Below are 27,964 nucleotides of genomic sequence, written 5' to 3'. Positions count from 1 at the left end.
GGGCATGTGTGTGCAGGTATAATACTGCCCTCCAGTGGCATACTGAAAGTTGCTTGGCTTGTGTGTGAGAACAGAACTTAGTAATATATATTTAATGGTGGTCAGGTTGTGTAACCTTTGACACCACAAGAGTCTCATGTGATGCTCAATTCTTCTTTTGCGAGTTAACTTCATTTTACTCATTCTTTTATCTCCATCTCCCTCTCACACATACACACTTTCCTACTAACTATTATAGATGGAATAATTTCTCCTTTGGCTCCATTGCTGTTTTTCCAGCTCCTTTTGTCTTAAATCACATACCTCCTGCATTGCAAATATAACCAGTTTACTTTCTAATATTATTTCTGTAATTGAAGTATGTGCAGTTTAATGCAGTTTTCAGTTCCTTCCATTTATTGACATCTTCTCCCCTCTATGTAAATTGGTTTGAAAAAAAAAACCCTGCAGAAAACAATCCTAAGATGATCAAATGTATGTCAGCATGTAGGTAAGTATATGCACTGCAGTATACCTGAAGGAGCGTTTCCACCCCCCTCATTCTGCCCAGACACTGAGGTCCAGCGCCAAGGACCTTCTGGCAAGAAGCAAAGCCACAGGGAACCAGGCAGAGGGCCTTCTCGGTAGTGGTGCCCACCTGTGGAACGGCCTCCCAACAGATGTCAAGGAAATAAACAACTACCTGACATTTAGAAGACACCTGAAAGCAGCCCTGTTTAGGGAAGTTTTTAATGTGTGACATTTTAATGTATTTTTAATCTCTGTTGGAAGCTGCCCATAGTGGCTGGGGAAACCCAGCCAGATGGGCAGGGTAATTATTATTATTATTATTATTATTATTATTATTATTATTATCCCACACTAAGTTATATCAATGTAAATATCCATACTGGTAAAGAAAGAGAGGCATGGAGACACACAAATGAACTGAAGGAGCAGAAAGCTATGAAGAAACTATGGAATTGATCAGTATAATGCTAAGGAGAAAGTTCTATCAGCACAAAGATTCCTCTTTGTGCAATGAAATGTTCTCCTTCTCTCCCCTTACCCCCTGAAGCACACTTAAATATTTTCTGAACTTTCCCTCCAGCCCTTATGGGGATGGCACAGGGTATGGGCAGAGGAGAGGGGGTAAAGTCCCAGCACACTATTTAGTTGAATATTGCCCCACGGCTGCCCAGTGCTCATGTTCAAATAAAAAACAGAGCAAATGAACATTTCAAACAAAATCATAGTGTTGGAAGGGACTGTGCAATTTGTTTAGTCCAACTCGAAGCTCAACATAAGATGTGCAGTGAAGGATGCAAGCACATTATCCCTGAAAGATGATCATCTAATTTTTGCTGAAATGCCTCCAGCAAAGAGGAGCTCCCAAGGCAGCCTTTCCCATCATCAACTGCTCTAATCATTGCAATGTTTCTCCTAATGTTTGGCTAAAATATGTTTCCCTAAAACTTCCACCCATTGGTTCTAAGGCTGAGGAGCACAGTCATATGGCACAGAGAGCAAGGCAGCTCCATCTTCTGCATTGCAGCCCTTCATATACCGGAAGGCCCCTATCACGTTGACTCTTAATCTTATTGTGTCCAGGGCAAAAATCACCCAGTTCTTTCAGATATACTTCAGAGGACTTGATTCCTCTTCAACAAATTGCTTGCACGCAGAGCAAACATGCTGAAAGGGGAGCACTCATGCAAGGTTCTAAATTGAACAGGGAGCCTCAATGCATAGAGAAAGCTCCCCATAACAGACCTTCTTCTCATCATGACTATGGCAAAGGAGGCAGCAAGAATTTGGGAGCAGAACCAAGACCCCTTTCAACATGCTTGTCCTCCACACCAAAGTAATGCTTGAAGGGAGCTTAGGTTTCCAGACCGGTTGTCCACCTATTTGTCAACTTTTACTCAGTTAGTTTTAGAAAACCTTTTCATTTAGGCATGCCTACCTGGGCAAATCATTTAGTTGCCTAGATTTGTTCTAGAGGTTTTACCAATTTTTATCTGTGTTTTAGTGTTGCTGGTTTCATGTATATTTGGTTTTTTAAATATTATTTTGTGGATTTTAGCCGTGCTTTGTTGCTCTCCCTTTAGGGAGTTCCTTGATTAAGCAGCTTATAAATCTTCCAATTAAATATATGCACCATGATCTATGCAGACAGAGTGAATGATAGCCTGATTCACTCAATCTATGCACACACACAATGGTGAAAAATCCTGATATCATGCAGAGAGCCAACTTGAGTAGAACAAACTGTCTGCTGCAGATGACACCTACTATGTGGGGTGGGGAGCTGCAGGAATGGGAAGACACGGGTAGAGGGCTAATGGGCTCATCCCTGTTTACACCCTCACATGATGGAAATCACATTGGGGAGGGGAGGGTGAGAATACAAACAAATAAATACAACAGCAAAACCAATTGTGAGCTCTAAGCTCAGTTGAGAGTTAGAGAAGTTCAGTGCTACTTCCAGTGCTCTCACACAAGTACAGATGTGTCACAAGATAAAACAAACCAATAAATGAACCAATAAAAAAATCCTCCCCACACACGAGCCCTTAAGTAGTCCTTATTTTGACAGCAGAGTCCTTCTTAACTGAAATACTGACCTATTTCCAGTCTTCCTGCTCATAAGAGCATTAGTTCTCCTCCCCAGAGTTCCCTGTCACCTCAAATAATTCAAGGAGTCATTATCACTGTCATGTTATATAAGCTATAGAAACTACATCACTGGAGATCATCAAAGCATCCACCATTTCACAATTATTTCAGAGGAACAGATAGAGTACTATTTGTTTATTTATTACCCGCTCTTCACCCTACGCTCCCAGTAGAGGCAACTGGTTTGGTAGGCTGGAGCCATAGCTGTCAACCTTCCCCCTTTTTTGCAGGAAATTCCCCTATCAGTACTATAGTCTATAGTATAGTACTGATAGGGGAATTTCCCACAAAAAGGGGAAGATTGACAGCTATGGTTGGAGCTGTGGACTCACACTGCTGACACAAACTTTGCTGCATCTTACCTGGACATGGCTTGGGTTCAAGGTGGCAGTGAGGTCAGGAACCACTGGTGCACTTTCACAGCTCCAACCTCGCCAACCAGCCTGTTTCACCCAAGCCCTATCCAGGTAAGCTGCAGACACACAAGAGGGCAGCTCCCCCTCAACACACTGACAGCTATTGCTATTGGCTGAAAGTCAGCTGATTCAGCTCTGTGTGGGTGCATGGCTCCTGAATCAGTAGCAAAGCCACCGTGGGCATGAACCACAATGCTGGAAATTAGAGCAACTGGTGATATGAGAACCCAACACCAACCTCTGGTGGGGTGGGGAAGGTAGAAGTAGTTTCAACTTTATATTATAAAATACATGCAGTGCTATATTGTTCCACAGGAAATGCCTAGTAATAAATAAGGAATAATTCCAGTAATGTGGCAGATTACAATCCTGTCCCTTCATGAAGAATAGTGGAGAGGATGTTGGAGTCCCTGTTAGAAGCTGTATTACTCTTGTCTCCCTATAAAGGCTTATGATGACAATGTGCCAGTGTTACAATACTTTACGACCACAGCGAGTCTGGGAATGTGAGAGGGAAAATATCTATATAATAATTTGTGGAATGCAATAAGCAGCCAAGTGCCGGAGGCGAGTTGGGCCAGTAGTAAATCTGGGATTCCATGTACTGCCTTCCTTTCCAATTTATGTTGGGGGAGGGTATCTGCCAGGCAGTCAATCTTCTTTCCTGATGTTCATTACCAGCATGAGGAGAAAATTACAAAGATGTGCAGTTTGTCAAGCAAGATAAAAGCAAAGCAAATATAAAGCATAACTGGGGGGGGGGGACTTCTGCTTGGCTGAGGTGAATTTGGGGGGTGTCAATACACATGGCATCTTGATTTTATGAAACAATAAATCCAATCCTATGACTGGCACGTTTATACATAAAAGCACACTCATCACTAATTGAGTTCATTTCTGACATCTATAAGAATCACATCATAAATGTGAGGATTTTGCCTCTATACTGAAATCATCCCCCTTGTGAAAAATGGGTGATGTGACCCTTAGGAAAACCCATGTGAATGACATAGTATGGGCTATGATCTCTCTCTGTCTTCTGGGAGTCACACTTTTATTCCTGCGTTGTATACTTCCCACTCATGTCTGTCCTTCTACAGCACAGATTCCAGGGAGCAGCATAAACAGGCCTTCTGGTGTGACTCACAAGCAAGCATGGGCATTAACATTTCAAGTTTCAGATATTTATCATGCAAGTGGCAATAAGTATTGCTATGAATGAAAATGGTTAATGTGTTCTTCCTAAATTTGCAGTGTTTGTTTGCAAACATTGGGGGGGGGGGAGAATAAGTTAAAATACAATCTTTTCCCTGCACACACCAGTTGTGCATAATGAAAGGAAACAGTACCTGTTGTAGGTCTTCTGCTGTTCGTTTGTCTTCTCCTGTGACATCCTTATAAGGCAAAATAAAGAGTTCTGCTGATGTGGGTAAACCTGGCAGGATTGCCACCAAGATATGCTTACTGGAAATGCCTGTTACCTAGTATGCAGAAAGAAAGGGTGATGATATACTGGGGTGGCCTTGAAATCATTCAATTAGCTAAAATGTCAATAGATAGATAGATAGATAGATAGATAGATAGATAGATAGATGCTGAGTGGAATCCAAGGTTGCACAAGCAGACTTTGGTTTGTGCAATGAGATTTTGCTTCCCCCCCCCCTTCTCACTGCTTTGGGTCCCCCCAAGCTTCCTTCCATCTTCCAGGGCAGATTTTGAGGCATGGGGTTGTATGGGGTAGTTGTTCCACCCCCTTGATCGTTTTGGTTGCCCTTTCCTGAACCTATTCCAAGTCCACAATATCCTTTTTAGAGTGAGATGACCAGAATTGCAATATTCCATAGATTTTTGTAATGGCATTGTGATATCTGCATTTTTTATTTTCAGTTCCTTTCCTAATGGTCCCTAGCATGGAATTTGCTTCTTTTACAACCTCCACACACATCTCCACTGAGCTATCTACTACCACCCCAAGGTCTCATTCCTGGTCAGTCCCCACCAAATCAGAACCCATGAATGTTTATGTTAAATTAAGATTATTATTTTTTTGCCCCAACATGCAACACTGTTCATCTATGCTTGAGTTTCTCAAGAGCCAGTGTGATGTAGTGGTTAAGAGCGGTAGACTCGTAATCTGGGGAACCGGGTTCGTGTCTCCGCTCCTCCACGTGCAGCAGCTGGGTGACCTTGGGCTAGTCCCTCTTCTTTGAAGTCTCTCAGCCCCACTCACCTCAAAGAGTGTTTGTTGTGGGGGAGGAAGGGAAAGGAGAATGTTAGCCGCTTTGAGACTCCTTTGGGTAGTGATAAAGCGGGATATCAAATCCAAACTCCTCCTCCTGCTGCTCCTTCTGAAATTGCCTCCCTCCAAATTTCACCCAAGAATCTTGTGATTTGCAGTGGTTGGTAATTGCTGTTGTGGAACAAGTGGGATGGCCTATGATTCCATTTGTTTCCATTTCTATATTTTATAAACAACACTGTGCAGGCACAGTTATATCTTGCTATTGCTTTTCTTCCTGTCATTCGATTACATTATTCCCCCCCCCCAATATCTGGTGAGCCACTGCCATGATCATAAGTGCTTGTGCTCATTAAACTCTGTTTCTTTTTATTATTATTAGTCAATGGAAAACACAGTTAAACTCCCTTACAACCCCTTAACATTCCCTACTGAGAAATTCATACAGAGAAAAACAGATTGCTTATCCAAGAGAAGCTAGAGAAAGTGGACTATTGTGAAGGGTTCCCCCAAAATATGTATTCACAAACACTCTTGCTCTGTTGTCACAAACATTGGGTCAATCACATTGACTTCAGTGGAACTGCACCAGTTTCACAGGCTAGATAATTACTTCCCCAAGAATATTATTTTGCACAATGGGTCCCAGTACTCTCTTGCTCTGTGTTCTGGAACACCTACTCTATAGAGAAAAGGTGGCAAAGGAATGTGCATTTCAGTTTTTGATTCCATATTGCTAAATGAATGCAGTAGGGGTGATTAATGAAGTGCATTATCAAAGCTCAGGCACAGGGCAGCCCTCAGTGACCTGGAAAGCCTTGGTGTACTGTCTGAATGCCACCACAGTCATGGATAAAATGCTGCAATGAAGCAGCACAAACTGAAGGGAAAATGAGATGAAGACTGCAAGCTGGGTATCTAAACTGCTTCTCTCTCTAGCTACAAATGAAACAAGATAAATTTTCACATATTTCAGTGCATGGCAAAAGAGAAACATATTGTTACAGATGTAAGAACATGTCAGAGGTGGCTTCCTCTTGGAGCCATGAGGAACAAAACCAGAACTGTTTGTGTTTCCCAAATTCAACTAATGCTGCTTCCCAGAACAACCCTGCAAAATCACTGGAGAGTTTCTGCAAGTGGTATTATCAGGGGCGGAGGAAGCCACCCGGCTACCCGGGGGGAGGGGGCAAACCCGGAAGCATCCGGGGGCGTGGTTTCGCTCCCAGCCGGTGGCGCACAGCACTCCATAGCGGCGCGCTGCCAGTGGGTGAGCCCTGAGCAAGCCCAACCAGCCGGAGGCGAGCCAGGGAGGGTGCCCAGAGTGTCACCCTCTCCAGGGTGGTACTCGGGGCATGCCGCCCCCTTCGCCCCCTTCCTATGCCACTGGGTATTATAGAGGGATTCCTGCAGGTGAGTGCTTCCAAAGCGAGTGCTGGACAGAGGGAAAGAAGTGCATTATGCAGAAGTTACAACTTATTTCCGCACTTACGTCCACCAGAGCATTCTTGATGACTCGACTGATGTCTCGTCTCCATTCAGGAATGTCTGGATTGTAGTCGTCCAAATTCGGAGAGAACGATAACCGTAGTGATAGAAATTGCTCTAGGGGAAGACGGGGTGGAGAGAACGAAAAGGCTATTATGAGTGAAAACTCCTGAGACATGGCTACTGAATTTTTAAAATGTGCTTGGCTTTCTAATCAATTAGATTGATGTGCATATTGGACAACACAGCTTGATTAACATTCTGATCCTATCATTCGGCTGTGCCAGCAAATAACTGTTTAGAATTAGATCTACCAATTGTTCAATCAGAACAACATTATTTATGATGATGCAGTGGTGTAGCAGGAAGGATGGAAAGGGATTGAGGCGGGGAACCTAGAATACTTGGGGGGGGGGTACACTGAAGGTATAGTGAAGCTTTTTTTTTAAAAAAAAAAATCTATCTGTATATCTATCTATCTGTGCATCTGTCTACCCTTCTAACTATCTACCTGTCTGTGTAGCCATCTATTTTACAGGGAATTTAAATGGCTCTTGAAAGGTTTTTTTGGAAAAGTTGCAAAAGTTCAGCTAACCACAATGTAGCCTAAAAAGAGAGAGGGTGATGCCAGGGCCACAGTAGGTGTATGAATCAGTCGTTGGATGTCTTGTCTTTGTACAGTTTTACATTATTATGTTATAGCTTTGCTTTGCCCCATTATCGGAACAGTGCATGTTACTTAAATCCTGTAAACCCAAACAACAACCAGGGTCTCCGGAGCTGGTTCTGAAGTAATACTTCAGGTCTGCTTCTAATTAAATCAACTTTAACTTTGCTTTGACACAGAGTAAACTGTTAATGCAGGTAAGTCTTAAGCCTTATTGGCAATCAGCTCATTAAATGTTAGTGGTCCATAAACCAGCCGACCGAACCTGCATTTCATCAGGCAGAGCCCTCATTTGCATTAATTGCTTTGATTCCCTCCTCCCTTTCTGTATCTCCCCCAAATGCCAGCATCTTATGTAGCAATTAGGGTGTTTGTCTTTTGAAAGGATACAAATGAAACTCTCCAAAACATCCCTCAAAATAAGAGAGGCTGCATGACAATTATTTTAAAGTGCTAAACAGCAGGGGAACTGAGACTGGGGATTTAGGAGAAGTGTTATACTGAGCTCAGCATTTGAAAGACAAGAATTGGGTATTCTGTGCAAGTTAGAGATCAGTTTTGCAGGAGCTCTGAGCATTACATTTACATTTTACAGCTTATATATTTTTCTTCTTCACCAAAACAACCTTGGGAACATCAAATGGGGAAATGCAAATGGTAAGTGCATTTTGGCAGAAAGTATTTTTTTTATTCTGCACATGAGGGAAAATATATGGAAATGTTTAAGCCCCACCCCCACCCCCTAACACCCCAACAACATCTCTTATCCATGCTACTCTTTAGGCTTCTGCAATTTGGCAAAGGTGTTGAGTGCTATTCCACTAAAGTGAGAGTCCAACTCTATTGTGTCAGTTCACACTCTATTTTGCACACTGCATAGTGTGTGTCTCTTTTCAACCAGCTTTATGTCCAGTGTGTTGAGAGACAACTACTGTGCTGCACTTTTCTAAGTATGGTAAGTGTAGGCATAGGACCACAGGTGCAATGAACATTAGGGTGGCATTAGGCTTCAGCACTCAAACGGAGCATGTGCTGCCACTACGGATATGGAACAAGAGTGGTTTGGGAGATGTGTTTCCCAGATGTGTTTTGATGTGGGTGTGAGTGCAAAAAACAAAACAAAACAAAAAACAAAATGATTTTTATATGCAGTCCAGAACATCATGGATGTTCTTTAATTCAGGTCCTTGTAGCAGAACTCCACAAAATGTAAGAGCATCAAACCTTTGTAGCTGCCCTTCTTGACAACTTGACCTTACAGATACATTCCCCCTTGAAAGCTGTTATCTTGTCTGTGTCCTTAGTTCCTTCTTCTCTGAGTAACATGTGTGTGGGCTGTGTGTGTGACAGGACAACCGCTACACCAGTGTGAGAAATGAATCAATAACATTGTACAAAGTAGGGCTCACCATACACTGCAATCATCTTGGTGTCTTGCAGAATGGCATTTCCTGCAGAAACCTGCACTGTGATAGTGTTCATCCCTTCAGTGGAGAATGTAAATGCAATGCTCCCTTCCAGGGTAATCAGTGGCTGCAAAGGTAAAAGAATAAAGCAGGGAATGTACTTAATGCTCTGGCTTGCCTTATTTTCAGTTGCACAGAGAGTCTGGCCAAGGACCCTTTTCCTAAACCTGCTGCTGGAAATAGACTTAGATTAAGGCAGTGTTTTTCAACCACTGTTCCGCGGCACACTAGTGTGCCGCGAGATGTTGCCTGGTGTGCCGTGGGAAAAATTTGTTTATTTGATTCCTATTCAAGAGAATTACTTTATATATAGTCAATATAGGCACAGAGTTAATTTTTTTAACATTTTCTAATGGTGGTGTGCCTCGTGATTTTTTTCATGAAACAAGTGTGCCTTTGCCCAAAAAAGGTTGAAAAACACTGGATTAAGGATACCCAGTATTGTTGGTGTGATGGCCTGGGACTCGGGCTCTGACTCAGAACCGGAGGAGTCTCAGCCTGCACCGGATCCTCTGCTTGGGACATCAGCTGAACCAAGTCTGGGTCTCGATTTTGAGGAGCCTCAGTCTGCACAGCCTCCCCTGAAACAAGCATCAGCTGAGCCAAGTCTGGGGCCTGAGCCTGCCCTGGTTCCAGATGCAGGGGATACCTTGTTGCCGTCAGCCGGGTTGTCACCAGCAGCTGGCCCACTACTGGCTGGGGCTGAGGTGGCTCCTATGTCCAGTAACCCTCTGGCATCTCCTGAGCTGCAGAGACTCAGGGCTGAGAGAAGGAGGGACCTGAGTATTCGCAGGAGGAGTGCTCGCCTTCAGGCAAGGCAGGGTGGTGAGTCATCGGGGGATCGGGACCGGCCATTACCTCGGCAGAGATAAAAGGGCGGTCAGATCCCCCCCCCCAGGTTGCGGGAGCAACATTACTGCTTGCCAGATCCTGCCCGTGTACCTGTTCCTGACTTCGCCTATTTTCCTGCCCTGCACCCTGCCTCAGCTTCATCGGACTAACCCTCGTTACTCCTTAGACTTTGGACTGGACCCAGACCTCGCCTCTTGGATTTCCCTTGGACCAGCACAGTTGGTCTGAAGAAGAGAACTATGGAGATAGTGAGCAACAAAATAAATAAATAGCCACCCCCACCCACCCACCCAAACACCAGGATTCCTAGAAGCTCCAAATTGAGGAAGGATAAGTGGAACATCGATTGGCAGTCTTATCCATTTGAACACCCTCAACACAATACAGACCGCAGGGTACAGCAAGAAGAAAACAGATGAGCTGGAAATATGACTCTGTAGATTAACTCAGGTGACTCAAGGCAGTCAGCATATAGGTGGACAAATGCCTCCCAAAATAACTAGCCAATTCTCATATTTCAAAATATGAGAAGGAAACTCTTCAATTGAACCATTTTAGATATCAGTGGTTATGGTGTGGACAGATTTTGGTAGTGTTGCTGATCTTGGGAAAAATATAACCCTTAACACTGCAGCCCCTAACACATGCATGGAGTTATTTTACATGAGGATCCTTTTATTACCTGTCCTCACAGTAACATAGAGACAAAGACAATGTGTATTTCCATCTTATCAAAGGGCAGTATAGGTCAAAATTGTCACTGGATGCAAATGGATATAAAAATACGGTAAGAGTTAATGAAGCCTCTGCAAAAGTGCTTAAGAGCGATCAGTTCAGCTGGTGGCAAGTGCTGCAGATTTCGGCTTTCAATCAGGGACAAATAATTCAAGGTTTATGCAACAAGATCCTGGATACAAGCATGAGGAATGTGTCCTCGCAGGTGGCACGAACAAAGGGAAAAATATAAGGAATGTAAAAGTTGGACCAGAAAAGAGGGAGAAGATTTCAAGAAAAAAAATAAACAAATAGCAAAAGCAAAAAAAAGATACAAATGGATTACCCTTTCATATGTCACTCTAAATTGTAGTGGGAAACCTTTTGCATCCTTAGGGCCGCATTCTGTAGTGGGGGGTCCCAAGGGCCACAACGAAAGACCAGAAGGGGCTCCCAAGCCTGAGCTTACCCATCTTTGCTCAAAGTATTAACAATTCATCTTACATCTTAAATGATATTCTGTAAGTGAATTCATTAGAATGGTGCATTATGTTTGCCACCTACCAACTGAGAACTGCCCTGGTTCCCCACAACAATGCCCTTGCTACATCAACTACCCCACTTATACAATGAAGTCCTTTGGCTCACAAGATACTGTATTGGCAACCAAGTATTAGAGCTTGCTTTTGAGATACTATTGTGCTAATGACAGCCACTAATAAAACATGTAACTTAGTTGCATCAGTGCAGAGGATTCTGTAGTGGCTACTGTCCTCTTAATACTTGAGTTTCCTTAACTTTCTCTTTCATCTTAGAGACCTACCACTCCTGGTTTCTGCACAATTTCCACTCCATGTTTAAGCACCGCTACCTGGCTGTTGCCACGGCAATAGTATCCAAAAGAAAGCAGCACAATGACCACTCTGCAGCACACCAAGATGTGGCAGTTCCCAATCCCACTGGTAACAGCTTGTATCAGATTCCTCATTTGAGCCTGTATATCTTGCCTTGCACAAGAGACAATACATCAGATACACAGTAAGCAAGCAAGCAAGGGAATTGGAACTAGCAGGCAGTATCATAGACTGGCCTAATTTCACAAAGGCCGCTGCAGGAAATTTCATACAGTGCAAGTCTCCCTCTTGACATCATGACTTATTTCTTAGTCTTTATTAAGTATATTTTGTAGCTTGCCCTTCATTGCGCGAGCCCAGGGTAGGTTAAATAGCCCAACAAATAAGAGAAGGCAAAAAGAGGGCAGATTTAAAATTGACAGCCTTTTATGTGGCAAGAGGTGTCGTATATAAAGGAACCTGAGATAAGGGAAACACCCTGCATATCTGTGTTACACCTGAACTGGCCCCCTTGATATATGAAAAATTCTTCAGTCATGCTAGCAGTTGCCACCACCCTAAACAGCCGTGACTAAACTTTTGGGATGTTAGGTGCATATTGCTGCTCTACCACCCTGTCAACTACCTCCTGCTAGTGTGAGCTCTCCTAACTTCCTATTGAAATTCAAAGTAGCCTTAGAGGAGTCTAGCAACACACAAGAACAATTTATCAGGCACCGATTAAAGATCCCCCCCCCCAGTGAACAAATGAGGCAGCATACAGGGTGGGTAGTGGGTTATTTTGGCATACTCTTTTATTCTAACTACTGTCCGTAGGCAGGGAAATGTACTACATGTCATTTCACTTCTCTTGGAATGTGGTAATGAGGCATTATTGCAGCTTAACAGCACAAATGAGAACTTCGTATAGGTTTAGCATTATGAAAAGAGTAGGTGTTGGGACTCTCGGCAAACATTCCTTTTTACTAGTGCTACAGAGCGCAACACACTATAAAATACGGTTTCAAACCCTGGAGCAGTGCAGAGAGATCATCAGCCGAACTGAGAACTTTATCTCTGAAGTCTGGGTTTGTAACATGAGGTTTTTTTTAATAAAAAGAAAGGGGGAAAAAGCTTGCATTTTACATAAGGAAAGGGAAAAAAAGCCCCAAATCTTGGAATCTTTGATAATCTGTCACTCTGCAGTTTTCTCAGTTTGATCTCTTCAGCCGTGTCCAATGGGGGATTAGTGATTTGCATAAGATGCAAATTAGGCCTAAACAGAGACAGTTAAGCAAGTTTTTAAAAAAAGCTGATTTGCAACATAAAAGTGCTGAGAGTTGCTCTCTGTGATTTGCAAGGCCCTGTAAGCTGTTCCCTGAGAGAAATCACAAGCCCCGTGATAATGTTATTATGTCACAATTTAACAATTAATTTATCTCCATGAAATACAAACCTCGGTGTTATTTCCAAACCACCAGATATAAGTCAGTGTTCCAACTTGACTGGGCCACAGGACTGCCGTGGCATTAACTTCTTTGTTCTTTGTTGTCACAAATGGCAACGATAAATGGACATGTTCCAAAGGACCTGGAAACAAGAGAGAATGGGGGAAAGTGTACATGAGTCTAGTTTTATGCATTAACACTCTAAGCTTTTCTTTGACCCCACCCTTTGGTTTCAATAAGGGTTGCAGACTACTTCCCATAAATTCTTATTTCAACACCGGTTGCAATCCTATGTGAACTTATTTGAGAGGAAGCCCCAGTGGGACGTACTGCTGAGGAAACAAATATAAGACTCAGTTACAGGTATAAGGCTTCTACAGCCTCCATATTCTTTCTTCAATGACTCTGGGAAGCCATGGTCAGTCACAGCATGTTCTTTTAGTATACACAGAAGAAAATTATACACAATGCTGTAGAGATGGGATTCACACTCTTACACAGAAGTGACTTTCATGCAGGAACGTTGCCATATGTAGAACAACCCTGCTCAGTTTAAGGTGAGCTGAAGAATGCTGGTGGAGTTTGACCTTGTCAGGCCATGCTATTTTTTCCACCACATTTACCAGATTACAGGTGCATATGAGAAGGTTTCCTGATGGATGCTGTAGTACAGTCTATGATTAGATTGGAAACGCTAAGGCAGCTTGCAGTGTTATGCTTTCTGAGTGAGTATCAATCTCAAACATAAGCTCACACCCAAAGGAGTGCAGTTCTCCAGATTTTGTGAGTGTTCTTTTCTCAGTAACATATTGCATGGGCAACTTACAGGGTTAAAAGTGGCTAATTAGGATGAAAATGACATTATCTGATGTCAGCAGCAAATAAAAACTTTCCTTTCTACACACAGATTGCTCTCACTATGGCAGTTTAAAGCATATTAGCAAAACAAGCACTATTTTACAGAGGACCCCCCAATTTCACCCCATCCAGTTACAGTGTCCTGGTAAGCAGGGCTTGAAAACCCCTTAGCATCAGACCATGCACGGGTGCTACCCATCAGAGAGACAATTCTTGCCAAGATGAAGAATTGGTCTGAACACATAACTTAATATGAGAGCTATAACTTTTGTCGCACTGTGACAAATAGACCATCTTTTCACTCAGACCTAAGTGCTTCAGCAGGTAATAGTCTGCTTGTTTTAAAACATATACCTGCAAACAATGCAATATACAACATGGACTCCAGCCTCCAAACTCTAAATGCAGTTTAGGCAAACTATCACCTTACATTTATCTGGTATTCTGAATGATCAGAAACACAAGATATGTGTACTGACACGGTTGCTTATTGAATTGTTTGGATCTGGATAATTAAATTTAATTATTTGATTCTAATTATAAATCAACTGTATCTAGGAGAAGTGGCACTATGACAATTCGGGATAAAGATTTCAGAACAGCAACTTTCAAATGGTAAAGATAATGAGCAAAATCTTCGCCTACCAAACAAATATAGATGGCCATATCCTCAGGAGACATTAAGTGGTAATTGGCTGAGTTAATTCAGGGGTGTTGCTTTTTCTTGGGAATATATTGCATTAAGGGGGGGACCCTTGAAGATTGATAGGAAGAGTGTTGTAGGTCAACAGCAAAAAATATCTATTTCTAGCAAGGATCCATTCCAAAGTACTTAATAACTTCTTCACAAATCTAGTCTCCTTTTTTATGCAAAGAGAATTTGCAAAATATCAGGAAAAAAATAGATTTATACTTGGCCCTACTGCCCTCTGCCTCTCATTTGGAACAATTTCTTTTGAAAATAAAGAGAAGGAGGAAAGTAAAGAAATGCAACAATACCCAGAAAAAAAAGTTTTCCCACCAAGTATAACAAGGTAAGATTCTTCTCCCAACATAGGTTATATTTTGGGTGTTGGAATGGTATCATAGCTGTTGTTTTCCTGCAAGCATTCTCAAGACTGAGGCTTATCATCACATCCCTTTGTTTCTATTACAAAATATTCACACACAATACAGAAGAGGGTGTAGCACCCTACAGCACAATTAAGAGAAAGGCTGCAGCTCAGTAGTGGAGTATTTATTTCCTTCTAAGATTCCTTACACGCCTTTCACCATAAGGTCGCAGGGCATGTTATAATAATAAAAAATACAAATTAAAAAATCAAATTAAAACAAACAAACATGCAAAACCAATCCAAATGAGATGGAACATTTTGGATGCAGAAAATCCCAGGTTGAATCCCTGGCATCATCACCAGCAGTCAGCATAGAGACAGTGCTGAACTACATAGGTAGCTTCCTATGCTCCCAATGAAATTTGATTTCTTTCCATTATTATTATTATTCAATCTACACCCTACCATGGAACCCAGTGTGGAATTTTTTTTATTCCTCTTGGCTTTTGTTCACGTCAGGACTTATCTAGACATGGCGCTGGGATCCCACCAAAACTACACCTTTGCACAGCTTCAAGAGGAAAGATTTCTGTTGGTACCAGTGGGAATTATGGAAGCTGCTGCTTTTTCCTATCTTTAGAAACAGGGCCTTCTTACCCATAGGCGCTAGGGGTGTGGAGTCCGTGGCCCGAGGGTTGAGTCTGGGGAAGAGCCCAGCCGTCGGTCGGAGCACCACGGTGGGCTATTCTGCTGCGGGTGGCTCTGCGCCATGAGTTCAGGGGCGACCGAGCCAGCGAGACGCTGAGGTGGCTGGCTGGCTCCGCCCACCTGCACGCCTGGGACTGGGCAACCGGGGGTGTGTGTGTGCCGGGCAGATCTTTGCACCCCAATGCTGCATATGCTTAAGACAGCCCTGTTTAGAAATATGACTTCTTGTAAGCGTTCACACAATATAATGACGAGGAAATGACCACAAGCTACCCATGACTAGGGATGGAAGGATCTATCAATTTAGGTTCTTTCAGTTATTCATTTTTCCAGTCCTAAATCAGTTCTCCACATTTCTTCAGTAATTTCATGGAAATTCTTCAACCTTTTAGTGTGGATTTCTCCTGATGCACTTTGCATGCAGTTTTCATCAATGTACACATTTTTGCAAGCAATTACTTCTAATATAATGCATATTAGCATTTTATTTTCATGAATGTATTCATTTTACACACATTTCCTCCTAATAGATGCATTTTTGTAAGCAGTGCTTGGCTGCATTACTGCATCGCAACATTTAGACAAGTGCAAATTTTGAAGGATGCTTGTGTTTTGGTTCACTTTTTTTTAATACAAATTTGATAGATTTGGCTTCAAATGCAAACTGAAATGAATTTCTCCCCCTTCCCTACCCATTACTATTCTCTTTTAACTATCTAGGTTCTGCTTACTAGAATTATACATGAAAATTCATGGCAGCAGAGTTGGGGGATGGGGACCAGTTCTGTGTTCTGAACTTTTAGGAGCTGAACAAAACAAAGCAAAAACAATATATTGGTGTCACTTCCTATCTTCATTAGAAACCTTTTCGTTAAAGCTCTAATGTGCAAAATTCAACATATGTTAAGAATGTTGGATATTCAGGGTGTGTGTTTTTTAAATCACCAAAACGGGTAATTACGATTTACTTCTGAAATCAGTGTGTTTCAAAACAAAACAAAATAATGCAGCTTTGGAACAGCAGGTGGTGTTATACTCCTATCTACACGATATTGATAGCAATAAAAATACACATTACTTTTTCTTGCAGAGTTGGACAACCTTTTATGATCTTGGGGTCAATTGTTATTTAAAACTTTTCAAGCCCTCCTAAAAATATAAGGTTTGCCTCCACAAGGAGCATTCATGTTCATGGAATTGGTATATCCTGTTTCCCCCACAGATGAGACCTTAGTGTGCTTTTTCCCATACAGTGAGCAAACCAAGGACATGCTAGCTAGCCCTGTCATCCCCAGCATGTCACTGTCACTGGTCCTACAACCATCCAGGCTTTGGAGGGTAAACGTCTCTAGTGTGTGTGTTCCAAGTCTTCTCATGCTTCTGTTGGTTCAAGTGCCAAGTGCAGCTCTTTTGGGCAGAGGGGAAACTGTTGCTCTGTGGTAGAGCCTTGCATAGAGAGGCATTGATATGCCTTGCATGTAGGAGATCCCACATCAGGTTGCAAGTGATGGGCAAGATCTCCGCCTGAGATTTCTGCCCACTGGTGGAGGAAGAGTGCAGGAGGAATGCCCCGCCCCCGGCAGCACGATCCCAGTGGGGTGCCATCGCGGCTGCCCCCCGCCCGCGCTGGGTGCCCCGCCCCTGCAGGCGGCGTGCTCTTCACCCCCCGGTGTCGGAACATGATGCTCCGCCACTGTCTCTGCCTTGAAATACTTACCAGGCAGAGGGCCTTCTTGGTGGTGGCACCCTCCCATCAGATGTCAAGGAAATAAACAACTATCTGACTTTTAGAAGACATCTGAAGGCAGCCCTGTTTAGGGAAGCTTTTAATGTTTTATTCTGTTTTTAATCTGTTGGGAGCCACCCAGAGTGACTGGGGAAACCCAACCGGATGGGCAGGGTATAAATAAATAAATAAATAAATAAATAAATAATTACCAAGACTCAGTATAAGGCAGCTTCCTATGTGCTCTAATGTCTATGGGCAATGGTTATAGACATAAGAACCCATACATTTTGGTTCTCTCTGTTTCTCATTTTTCAATTCTTAAATTCAGTTCTCCACATTTTGCAGCAATTTGTGTGGTTTAAAATAATGAGAAGATTCCTCATGAAAATCCATCAGCTTTTTAGTGTGAATTTCTGCTCACAGGTGGCAGGCACAGTTTCATATGCAATTTTGACTAACGGATGCATTGTTGCAAGTAATTTTCACTAATATAATGCATGTTTATGTTATTTTCACTAGTGGCTTCACATTTATGGAGATTTTTCTGTAATATATGCATTTTTGTAAACATTGCTTGGCTCGAGAACTGCATCACAGAATTGTGATTAAGTGCAGATTTTGAAGGATGGCTGTGTCTCAGTTCTCATAGTGGGAATTGGATCAAACTGAATCAAGTTTATTCTGCATTCTTGTTATGGTTTTACAGAAAGTCTCTCTATATTTACAATGCTCCCGGTTTATTTATTAGATTCTTCTGGACTAATTTTGCATTAGAACACCAGCTTGCAACTATTAGTTTATTTTATTTGTAATAATCATTTGTTTTCATGATTATATATAGCCTATATTTGTTTGGCCATTCTAATCATAAAGGCATAAAGTTTAAAACCAGAGAGACACTGCCCTTTCCTGACCTTTAAAGCACAAGCAACCGATCATGTTAATCAGCTTTCAGGAGCACTCGGGACAGACTAGCTCTCTCTACCCTATAACTGAATACCTCCCTTCTCTGTACCTGCTTGCCTTAGACTGCTGGGATCCACAATTACTAAGTCTGCTTGTGAAAAATTTGATTCTAGAAACACTGAGCAAAATATGAAAAGCTATGCCGCTTGTGATCCTGCTGAGAGTCTCAGTAACTTTTTTTGCATTCCACTCCAATGCTGTACTGTGTTGATCAAATTATGTGGTGGGGAAACCCGTTCCCAGAGAGAGGAATGACCCAGACAACAGACTTTTCCTTTGTAGCTTGTGGCCTGCATAGGCAAACAGCTACTCCATCAAGTGGCCTCATTAGCTTGCAAACGAAGTAGTGCGCAGTGAAGATGGGCCCCTGCGGAATCATCTTCTGTCAAATTGTAGCAGATTGCATGGCCCTGTGTTATCAGAGACCCCCAGAGCCTCTCTGGAGATATTACCAGCACTCAAGTGTGTTTGCAGTGACCTTTACAAACAAAGAAGGCCTGGCCTCCCCACCCAGGCGGGCATTTTCATAAAGATGGGAAGAGATAAGAGGCTGAGAAGGCAATTTCATTTCTTTCATATTGATTTTGTTATTTTGGTTGTTGATATTTAAATATTGATCTGAATCATTTCTGTATCCTTGTTTAGCTTTTGTGGCGTAATGCTGAGAACTGCTTTATATAAATAAATACAAACTCACATATAAATAAATAAATAAAATTTGTTTAAGCAAAGATTGGCCAACAGAACCTTGTAAATTTTGTTTCAAGGTTCCATGGGCTGCTTGCTCTTTATATAAAATCTTGCCTTTTGCATTGAAAAACAGTGCTTTTTCTTGGGGGGGGGGGGTATGCAGGGGTACACATAGCCCTAAACATTTTGTGAATCTTTGTACTTTTGTCCATTTACTGTATTTATTTTCCCCGATTTGAACTATAAAATGGTGGTTTTCTTGAGTCAAAATGAGAGTAGCCCAAACATTTTTTAAAGAAAGAAAAAACACACCACTGCATATATCAGCTGAGGTATTTTCAATAGCTTCAAACTAAAGCTTAGTATTGTGTTATAGTGCTTTTATGGGCTAGTATAAACAAAGGCCTGTTTGCACACTCTGGAAAGAAAGAAAGAAAGAAAGAAAGAAAGAAAGAAAGAAAGAAAGAAAGAATCTTTAAAATATTTCATATACCAATGTAATAACATACAATTTACATGCAAGTACATGACAGCACTGTCTGCCCCCAGGCTGTTTTCCACCTGCGCTGTTACTCGGAAAATCCCCACATTCTGGTAGATGTGCTTGATCCCATCTTCTGTGGAGCTGAGATTGGCATACGACACAGCACTGCCGTCTCCAAAATCCACACGGATTATTGATCTTTGAATGTCACCCTAAATTAGAGAAGTACGGAGGATAATTAGTATAAAATAGATATGGAATCCAGGGCAATTTGAATATTTGCCATCTTGAAAGGTATTCAGGCATACAAGTAAGAATCTACATTTATAAGGATTAGTCAAAATCTTACGTTTAGTTCAGCAAAAATTAGTTGAGGGGAGATTTTGACAAAACCACTGAGGCAAAACTAAAGGAGAAGAATGAAATTGTTTTGGGGTAGGCAAAGTTATTCTGGGGAGGGGGCTTCTTGCCTTTTTTCTGTTTAAGAGCCCCTGCCAAAATCAGTGAATTAGAACACAAAAGTAGGAACTGCCAGTCCTGACACAGTTGTTCTCTGCTCCCCAAACTATTTTAGGGGTTCACAACATGAGTTGAATTATGAATCCCAAAATTGCTTCTCCCAATTTTCTGCCTGCGAATGGGATAGCAAATTTGAGGCAGCTGTTTTAGCACACTGCTATAATTGGGTTTTGGTGAACCACAGAAACACTTAATGCTACTCTGCCAAAACTTCCTAGTGGATTGCAGTATCTGCAGTAGTACAGATCTCAAAAAACTTCCTAGTGGATTGCAGTATCTGCAGTACAGTCAGATCTCAAAAATGGATCTCAGAATGACAGGACTGCTTGATTCTGGTCCAAATTGTGTATGCCACAAAAGTCAGAACCCTAAAGATGCAAAACCTCATTTAGGAATTTCACAACAAAGTGACTGTGTGTACATATATGTGAATGTGTATGCATGTATATCTGTGAGAGAAATGTTTGTTCATAAAGTCATTTTAAATATTGGAAAACCATTATTGCATCCTAACTTAATCTCATGTGGCATAAACCCATGCATGTTTAATTCGGAAGTTAAGTCCCAATGTGTTCAATGGTGCTTATTCCAAGGTAAGTGTGCACAGGATTGGCATCTAAGTCCCTCACACCCTTCAAGAAAACACCTGGCCTCAACTCCAGGCAAGCAAGAGTTTTCCTTGCACTGCTGATATCAGCAGTGAAAAAGAAAGTCCGCTTCTGCTCATGGAACTCTTATTTCAAGCTCTTTCTCAGAGAGAAGTCATGCCTCTGCTGTACCAAATTATTCTGGAAATGTAGGATAATGCCTTGATGTCACACAATGTACAAACTGTTTCTTGTTGGGTTATGGGTAGAAGTGTGTGCAAACTTTATTTCATTTCACTTTTAAAGCCTCTCACGAAAAAAAAACACATTTTTATCTTGTAATGTGGTAAGGGACTACAGAGAAATAAGGTACCTGGAAAAAGCAAAGTGGGTTTAAAAGTTTTCAACCCTCACACTGTTCTTGCCAGTCGGATGCAGGATGTGGTTTTTTTCTGGGGGGACACAGGGGTATACATACCCCTAAACATTTTGTGAATCTTTGTACTTTTGTCCATTTACTGTATTTAGTTTTCCTGATTTGAACTATAAAATGGTGATTTTTCTTAAGACAAAATGAGAGTACCCCTAAACATTATTATTTTTTAGAAAAAAAGCACTGGATGTAGGCATCACGGGGTTCACTGAAACTTGCTCCCAGCACAAGGTGTACATGGGTATAGCAGCCTTGGCATAATATAAAAAGGACTTAGAAAAAGATACTGAGTTACTTCTAATATGTCTTCTTCTTTTTAATCCCTTTTTATAAATTTTGGTGGGCCAAAGAATATGCTGAGTCTACAGCTGTCCGAGGAGGAGAAAACGACTTCTGAGCTCAGCAGGACATGGACTTCTGATTCACATCAAGGCTTCCTGCAGAGAAAGGTGCCTCCTTCCAGGCTAATTAGAGGAGACCTACAGCTGCCACTCTTTCAGTGCCTCTTTCACAAGGTGAATTTCCTTGCTTTTTCCAGTTCGTTCCTGTTAAGATTATATAATCCTTTGAACTGAAAATGCCCCCCACCCATCCCTGAACCGAATACACAACCTGTAGTTCAGGATTTAACACATTTCTAAAAAGGCCATGTTTCAAAAGCTGGCATTTCAGTATTTCAGGGCAAGCAGCCTTTAAGCAAATAGTGTGACCAGCAGGACAGATATTTTCTGTGCCAACGAGGAAAAACAAGAAGAGGGGCAAAAAAGAGACTCCCAAAAGCTTAACGTTTCCAAGTCCGTTGAAAGCTGACTTCCTAGTTCCACAGCATAGGGGACAGGTTGTTGTTCAGTGGCACAGCGCTTGATTTGCATACAAGAGAGGTTTCAGGTTCAATATCTGCTGTTTCCAGATAGAGTGGGACAGAGTCCTGCCTGATACCCTAGGCAGCCAGTTAAGAGCCAAACCATATGGAACTAGATGAACCAATAGTCTGACTTGGTATAAGGCACTTTCCTAGGTTCCTGTGTTGCTTCCCACAGGTATTTGTTTTCCCCCTGCATCCTACAAATTGGTCAGAACATCTTTCACAGTATTATTGTATACATAGGAAATACATTTATGCATGATGTGCTTTTACCACAGGTTGCATAAAGTCCAAATGGCTTGAGAACACATCTGTAATCAGGTGTTTGACTAAATCACAGTGCAGGGTCTCCAGGAAATTACAGATAGAAAGCTACACAAGAGCAACTCAGTAAATATAAAATATCACTAGGTACGTGTAACTGACACCCATAATGAGGATTTCTACAGTACATGAAATTACAAAAGACTGATCTGTATCTGTCATCCCCCCTCCCTTCCTTCATTCATCACAATGACAAATGTAATGTTAGACTGAATAGTTTTGTGACTCTACTGAGCTCAGATAATAAGGTAGGCAGTAAAGGGAACACATTTCTCCCACAGGTTTTACATCAATGCATCAAAGCTGTGATTCTAAGTGTATCTTAATCATTTCTTCCCCAAAGTCTCCTTAAGATGGTCCTCTATGGCATCAAATAGTGCTCAAATATTCTGCGAGTACTGAATATTTATCGAATATTCTCCAAATACTTAATAGTGAAAAGCATATGCTTTGTGTGCAAAAAGCCCCAAGTTCAACCCCCGGAATCTCCTGCCTGCTGTCTGAAACCCTGGATTGCTGCAACAAAATAGAAAATTCTTTCCAGTAGCACCTTAGAGACCAACTGAGTTTGTTCTTGGTATGAGCTTTCGTGTGCATGCACACTTCTTCAGATACACAGAGTATCTGAAGAAGTGTGCATGCACACGAAAGCTCATACCAAGAACAAACTCAGTTGGTCTCTAAGGTGCTACTGGAAAGAATTTTCTATTTTGTTTCGACTATGGCAGACCAACACGGCTACCCACCTGTAACTGGATTGCTGCAGTGCAAGTAATCCAGAGAGGGGCAACTTGAATGGGGGCTTTTCATCTGATGTTCTTGCTGTTGTGGCTGCACTGCACCAAGCTCCCTGCTGCTTAGCCCCCCCCCCTCAGTAACCAGCATTGGGAAGCATTGGCAAGCCAGGTCAGGAACACAGTCCTGCCTGTACTGCTTTGCCACCTGCTGTTGCTTGTATTCGTGCATATATATATAATCTGTTTCTGAATTGTTCTGTGCTCTCTCAACAAGAAGCATCACATCCAGATCAAGGGAAGTAATAAAGGTAAAGGACCCCTGCCAGTTAAGTCCAGTAGCAGACAACTCTGGGTTTGTGGCGCTCATCTCACTTTACAGGCCGAGGGAGCCAGCATATTCCGCAGACAGTTTTCCCAGGGCATGTGGCCAGCATGACTAAGACGCTTCTGGTGCAACGGAACACCGAAACCAGAGCAGCGCAAGGAAACACCATTTACCTTCCTGCTGGAGCGGTACCTATTTATCTACTCGCACTTTTTTGGCGTGCTTTCAAACTGCTAGGTTGGCGGGAGCTGTGACCGTGCAACAGGAGCTCACTCCGTCGCGGGCATTTGAACCACTGATCTTCTGATCGGCAAGCCCAAGAGGCTTAGTGGTTTAGACCACAGCACCACCCGTGTCCCTTAAGGAAAGTAATAGTCCCACTCTATTCTGCCGTAGTCAGACCACACCTGGAATAATAGTGTGTCCCGTTCTGAACACCACAATTTAAGAAGGGTATTGATAAACTGGAATGTGTGCAGAGAAGGGAGACCAAAATGATCAAGGGTCCTGAAATAAAGCCTTATGAGGAATGGTTAAGGAAGTTGGGCACGTTTGGTCTGGAAAAAGAGGAGACTGAAAGGAGCCATGATAGCTATATTCAAGTATCTAAGGGTTGTCACATGGAAGATGGAGTCAGCTTGTTTTCTTGTGTTCCAGAGGGTAGGACCCAAACCAATGACATCAAGTTACAAGAAATGAGATTCCAACTAAACATCAGGAAAAAACTTTGTGATAGTAAGAGCTATTTGACAGTAGACAAGACTTCCTTGGGAGGTGGTGGACTATCCTTCATTGGAGGTATTTAAGCAGAGGTTGAATGGCCATCTGTTTTGGATGCTTTAGTTGGGATTCCTGTATTGCACAGAGTTGGACTAGATGACCCTGGGGTCCATTTTATCTCTCCAATTCTGTGATTCTATGATTCTAAGCAGTTTTCAACCCTTCCACCAACTCAACATGATTGGAGTGCCCTGAGGAAATAATTCACTATGATTAAAAGCTAGCCCCATCCATCAGAATAAGAGATCCTCTCCCCAAACTCTCCATCACCTTCCCTCTTGAGCTCTGCAGGGCTTCCCTAGATGGGTCCAAACAGAGTCACTTGAAAATGAAGTATTCCTGATACACCTCAAGGCATCTTGATAATAGAACAATCTAATGAGGTAAAATGAAAACCTTCCTTGAATTACCCCAATGCACCTTGTAATTCAGGGTATACACAGAGCTGATGCACATGCCTAAACCATGGCTATATGAACAAGCAAGGTGTTAAATAATTAGCTGCATTTTATACCTGAATTCTTCTCACAGCCTCTGAGATTCTTTACACCTATGCATTCAAAAGTAACAGCCTGCCCCATTTACAGAATATGATTATAACTTGATTACGTGTAAGTCATCCATGGAGTTTCAATGTGGGAGGAGATGATACTGCTAATTTTAATCATCTTAATGAGGACAACACCTTCAAACAATCAATTTCAGTTTCACCCAAGAGGCTGCAAGCATGATTTTTTTTTTCTATAAAGTGCTGGGCCTTACATGTAAATCAAAGTGTTAAACAATGAGATGTAATCAAATAGTTTTAAAATCTAATCCCAAGCTTCACATTTAATTGGAAGCTTTCAGTTAAGCAGTGACTTGTTATCTCTTTATCCTTGCAGATGTTTAAAACATATTTTAAATCAGTTTTTGCAGCAGGCAATTTGTTGTTTCTCCTCAGTTGTCTTCCAGAATGTAATTCTCAAGCATTTGCTTTTTCTGGTCTTTATGCAGATTAACTCAATTTCTTCAACCCATAGTCCAGTGCAGAGATGGTGCTTAACTGGTTTTTAAGATACCTATAGCATAGGAATTTTAATTCTCTCTCTCTCTCTCTCTCTCTCTCTCTCTCTCTCTCTCTCTCTTTCTCTCTCTCTCTCTCACACACACACACACATGTCTTGAGCCAAATTTGGATTGGATGTGGAGTAAGAAAATTGGTAGCAAAAAGCTTTCCATGTCTTAACACAAATATACCCTCTATACTTATATGCTATCTTATATTGCATAAATTGCTTTGATTCAGATGCTGCAGTCAGTTTTGTAGCATCTATTTCTTAAACATGTATAAAGATGGGAACCAATGAGTGAGGGTTTCTCTGGATTTCTGCAGAGTGAATGCCCCATCTTAACTCCTTGCAAATGCACCTATCATAAAACTATCCCATGAGTACTTGCATTTGATAATGTTGAGTTCAATGGTTGATAGAACGGATGTCAGGGTCTTTATTATTCCTTGGCTGTCTTTTCACCAGTAAGTGTTGACTTTTCAAGTCACTAAGTTGTGGGATTCGAGAAGAACAAAATTGTCTGTTTCAACATGGAAACTAATCCACAACCAGCACTTCTTAAACAAGATTTGGTGTCCTCCATGCCTCATGTAAGTAACAAATGGTATTTGACAGAATGCATTGTTTCAGAAATGTGCATTTTCCATATCCCCTAAATGCTGGCTTTGCCATTTGCTTGGCAATATTTGCCCAGGTAACTTCACTTTCGGGCCTACCCTTCAAGGAATTGGGAAGGGCAAAAGTGGAAGTGAGCAAAGGTTACAGAAGTTAACGAGGCCCTGCTTATTGCAGCCCAGATATACAGCTCATATTTATAAAGCCATTAATCAGTTAAATCGTACTGGCTAATTAATTGTGTTCACTTCTATCCATTTTCTTCTAAACGATTCAGACTCAAAAGCCCCAGTGGGAAAAGTGGGAAACACAACATACCTCCTCCAGCTGCACCATGAAGGTAACATTGTGCCCTTGTTCTGATGTCAATGTGCCATCTGAAGTGACAACTCGAAGTCCTCGTGGAGCTTTGCCAGGACACTGCTGAGGCTTGGCTGTGTACTGTTCACGCACACCATCTGTGCAGTTATTAGATACAACCTTCCTATACCTGTTGAAAGCAGGAAGCAGACAGGACTGTGTAAAGAAGGACCACTGCATGATGCACAGATATAATAAAGCAGCCAAAATAAATAAACCCATTAATGACACTAAATATTAATCTGATTTCACTTTCTTGGGTTCCATGATCACTGCAGATGGTGACAGCAGTCACGAAATTAGAAGGCGCCTGCTTCTTGGGAGAAAAGCAATGACAAACCTAGACAGCATCTTAAAAAGCAAAGACATCACCCTGCCGACAGAGGTCCGTATAGTTAAAGCTATGGTTTTCCCAGTAGTAATGTACGGAAGTGAGAGCTGGACCATCAAGAAGGCTGATCGCCGAAGAATTGATGCTTTTGAATTATGGTGCTGGAGGAGACTCTTGAGAGTCCCATGGACTGCAAGAAGATCAAACCTATCCATTCTTAAAGAAATCAGCCCTGAGTGCTCACTAGAAGGACAGATCCTGAAGTTGAGGCTCCAGTACTTTGCCACCTCATGAGAAGGGAAGACTCCCTGGAAAAGACCCTGATGTTGGGAAAGATGGAGGGCACAAGGAGAAGGGGACGACAGAGGATGAGATGGTTGGACAGTGTTCTCGAAGCTACTAACATGAGTTTGGCCAAACTGCGAGAGGCAGTGAAGGATAGGCGTGCCTGGCGTGCTCTGGTCCATGGGGTCACGAAGAGTCAGACACGACTGAATGACTGAACAACAACAAATTAATCTGACAGCAATCAATAATAAGGAATTTTATCACAAAACAGCATAGGTTATGTGCACACTTAAAAGCATATTCAAAGCAGATTCTCTCCCTCGAAGAACTATGGGCATTGTAGTTTACCTCTCACAGAGCTAAAATTCCCAGCAACTCTTAAAAAAAACTACAGTGCCCACAATTCTTTGAGGGGTGTGTGTGTGTACTTTTAATGTGCTTTAAAGGTATAGTGGTTACACAACCTACAACAAAATGAGGATAAATGGAGATGCGGAGATGCCACCATTTCCAAAGCTCTGGTGCTGATGCCAGCCAGAGAGGAAGGATAAATATTACTTTTTTGTGCCAGCTCCAGATTGGGACAGCAGGGAAGGCTGGGTCATGTGCATGGCTGATAGCTAGACTGGCTTAGAATCCCTTGGCAAGACCCCCCGCATTTGAAGCCTTGCTCTGCAATAGACCTGATGAACTGCATGAGGAAAGCTTAACAACCATTCACAAATATTAACAACTAGATTCTGGTAAGTCTGATCTGAAAACAACTCACCCAGTGCTGTTGAGATAACTCTGACCGATACTGCAGTCTTTTGACAAGGACGATGGGTTGTACCAAAATGCTGGCAAACACTGGCCATTGCTGTGACGCTCAAATCCATAGTCACTGGTGTGAATGAAGGAGAGATCGTTTCAGTGATATGCGAATCAGAAGCACATAATTCTGAGAGATCATGTTACAGTGAAGCCTGCAGAGGTATACCACATTCACATAAATACAGCCCTGGGAGCTTACTTTGCCTTCTGCACATATATTGATTTCACACAGGTATACATACATCTGTCTACAACTTGAGGATGGTGTTCTACAGCTCTGGGCTTCTTGTCTGCATTTGCCTCAATCAATAATCATAGACATACATAGGAGTTGGTCAGATTGGATCCCACCAATGGCTCAAAAACCATACCTCCCCACTCTGGCTTGGAGTGGCTAGGAGCCCACCTATCGGTATGCAATGCTCAGGCAACAGAGGAGGAGGAGAGGAGGAGAGAAGACACCACACCGACAGCCATGGAGAAAGACACTGGCAGAGCATGAAAGGCAGAAAAAAGCAAACTTCTTGAGTTTCTGGTCCATGGTCTCTCCCGGCTTCAGAGGCGCTGATACATCTCCTTGCCAAGGGCAAATGGGTGGGGGTGGGGGTGCTGATATAGCTCCTTCCCAGGGGCACAAGGAAGGTACGGCTCTGTCAGTAACTAT

At 42.2% G+C, this 27,964-nt stretch overlaps 1 protein-coding gene across 1 annotated transcript in view; it reads right to left on the bottom strand.

Annotated features, from left to right (window-relative positions):
• Nucleotides 1-27,964, bottom strand: part of SORCS1 (sortilin related VPS10 domain containing receptor 1) — a 340,603-nt gene that overhangs the window by 12,727 nt on the left and 299,912 nt on the right. Inside the window, 7 exon segments of the mRNA XM_033149720.1 lie at nucleotides 4,424-4,555; nucleotides 6,806-6,918; nucleotides 8,878-9,001; nucleotides 12,790-12,923; nucleotides 19,297-19,483; nucleotides 25,827-25,998; nucleotides 27,257-27,370. Coding sequence (XP_033005611.1) covers nucleotides 4,424-4,555; nucleotides 6,806-6,918; nucleotides 8,878-9,001; nucleotides 12,790-12,923; nucleotides 19,297-19,483; nucleotides 25,827-25,998; nucleotides 27,257-27,370 — 976 coding nt within the window.

Source organism: Lacerta agilis, chromosome 5, assembly GCF_009819535.1.
Source record: "Lacerta agilis isolate rLacAgi1 chromosome 5, rLacAgi1.pri, whole genome shotgun sequence".
Classification (NCBI taxonomy): Eukaryota; Metazoa; Chordata; class Lepidosauria; order Squamata; family Lacertidae; genus Lacerta; species Lacerta agilis.
Note: the sequence above shows the minus strand (reverse complement) of the source record. Positions and strands in the feature narration are given on the sequence as shown.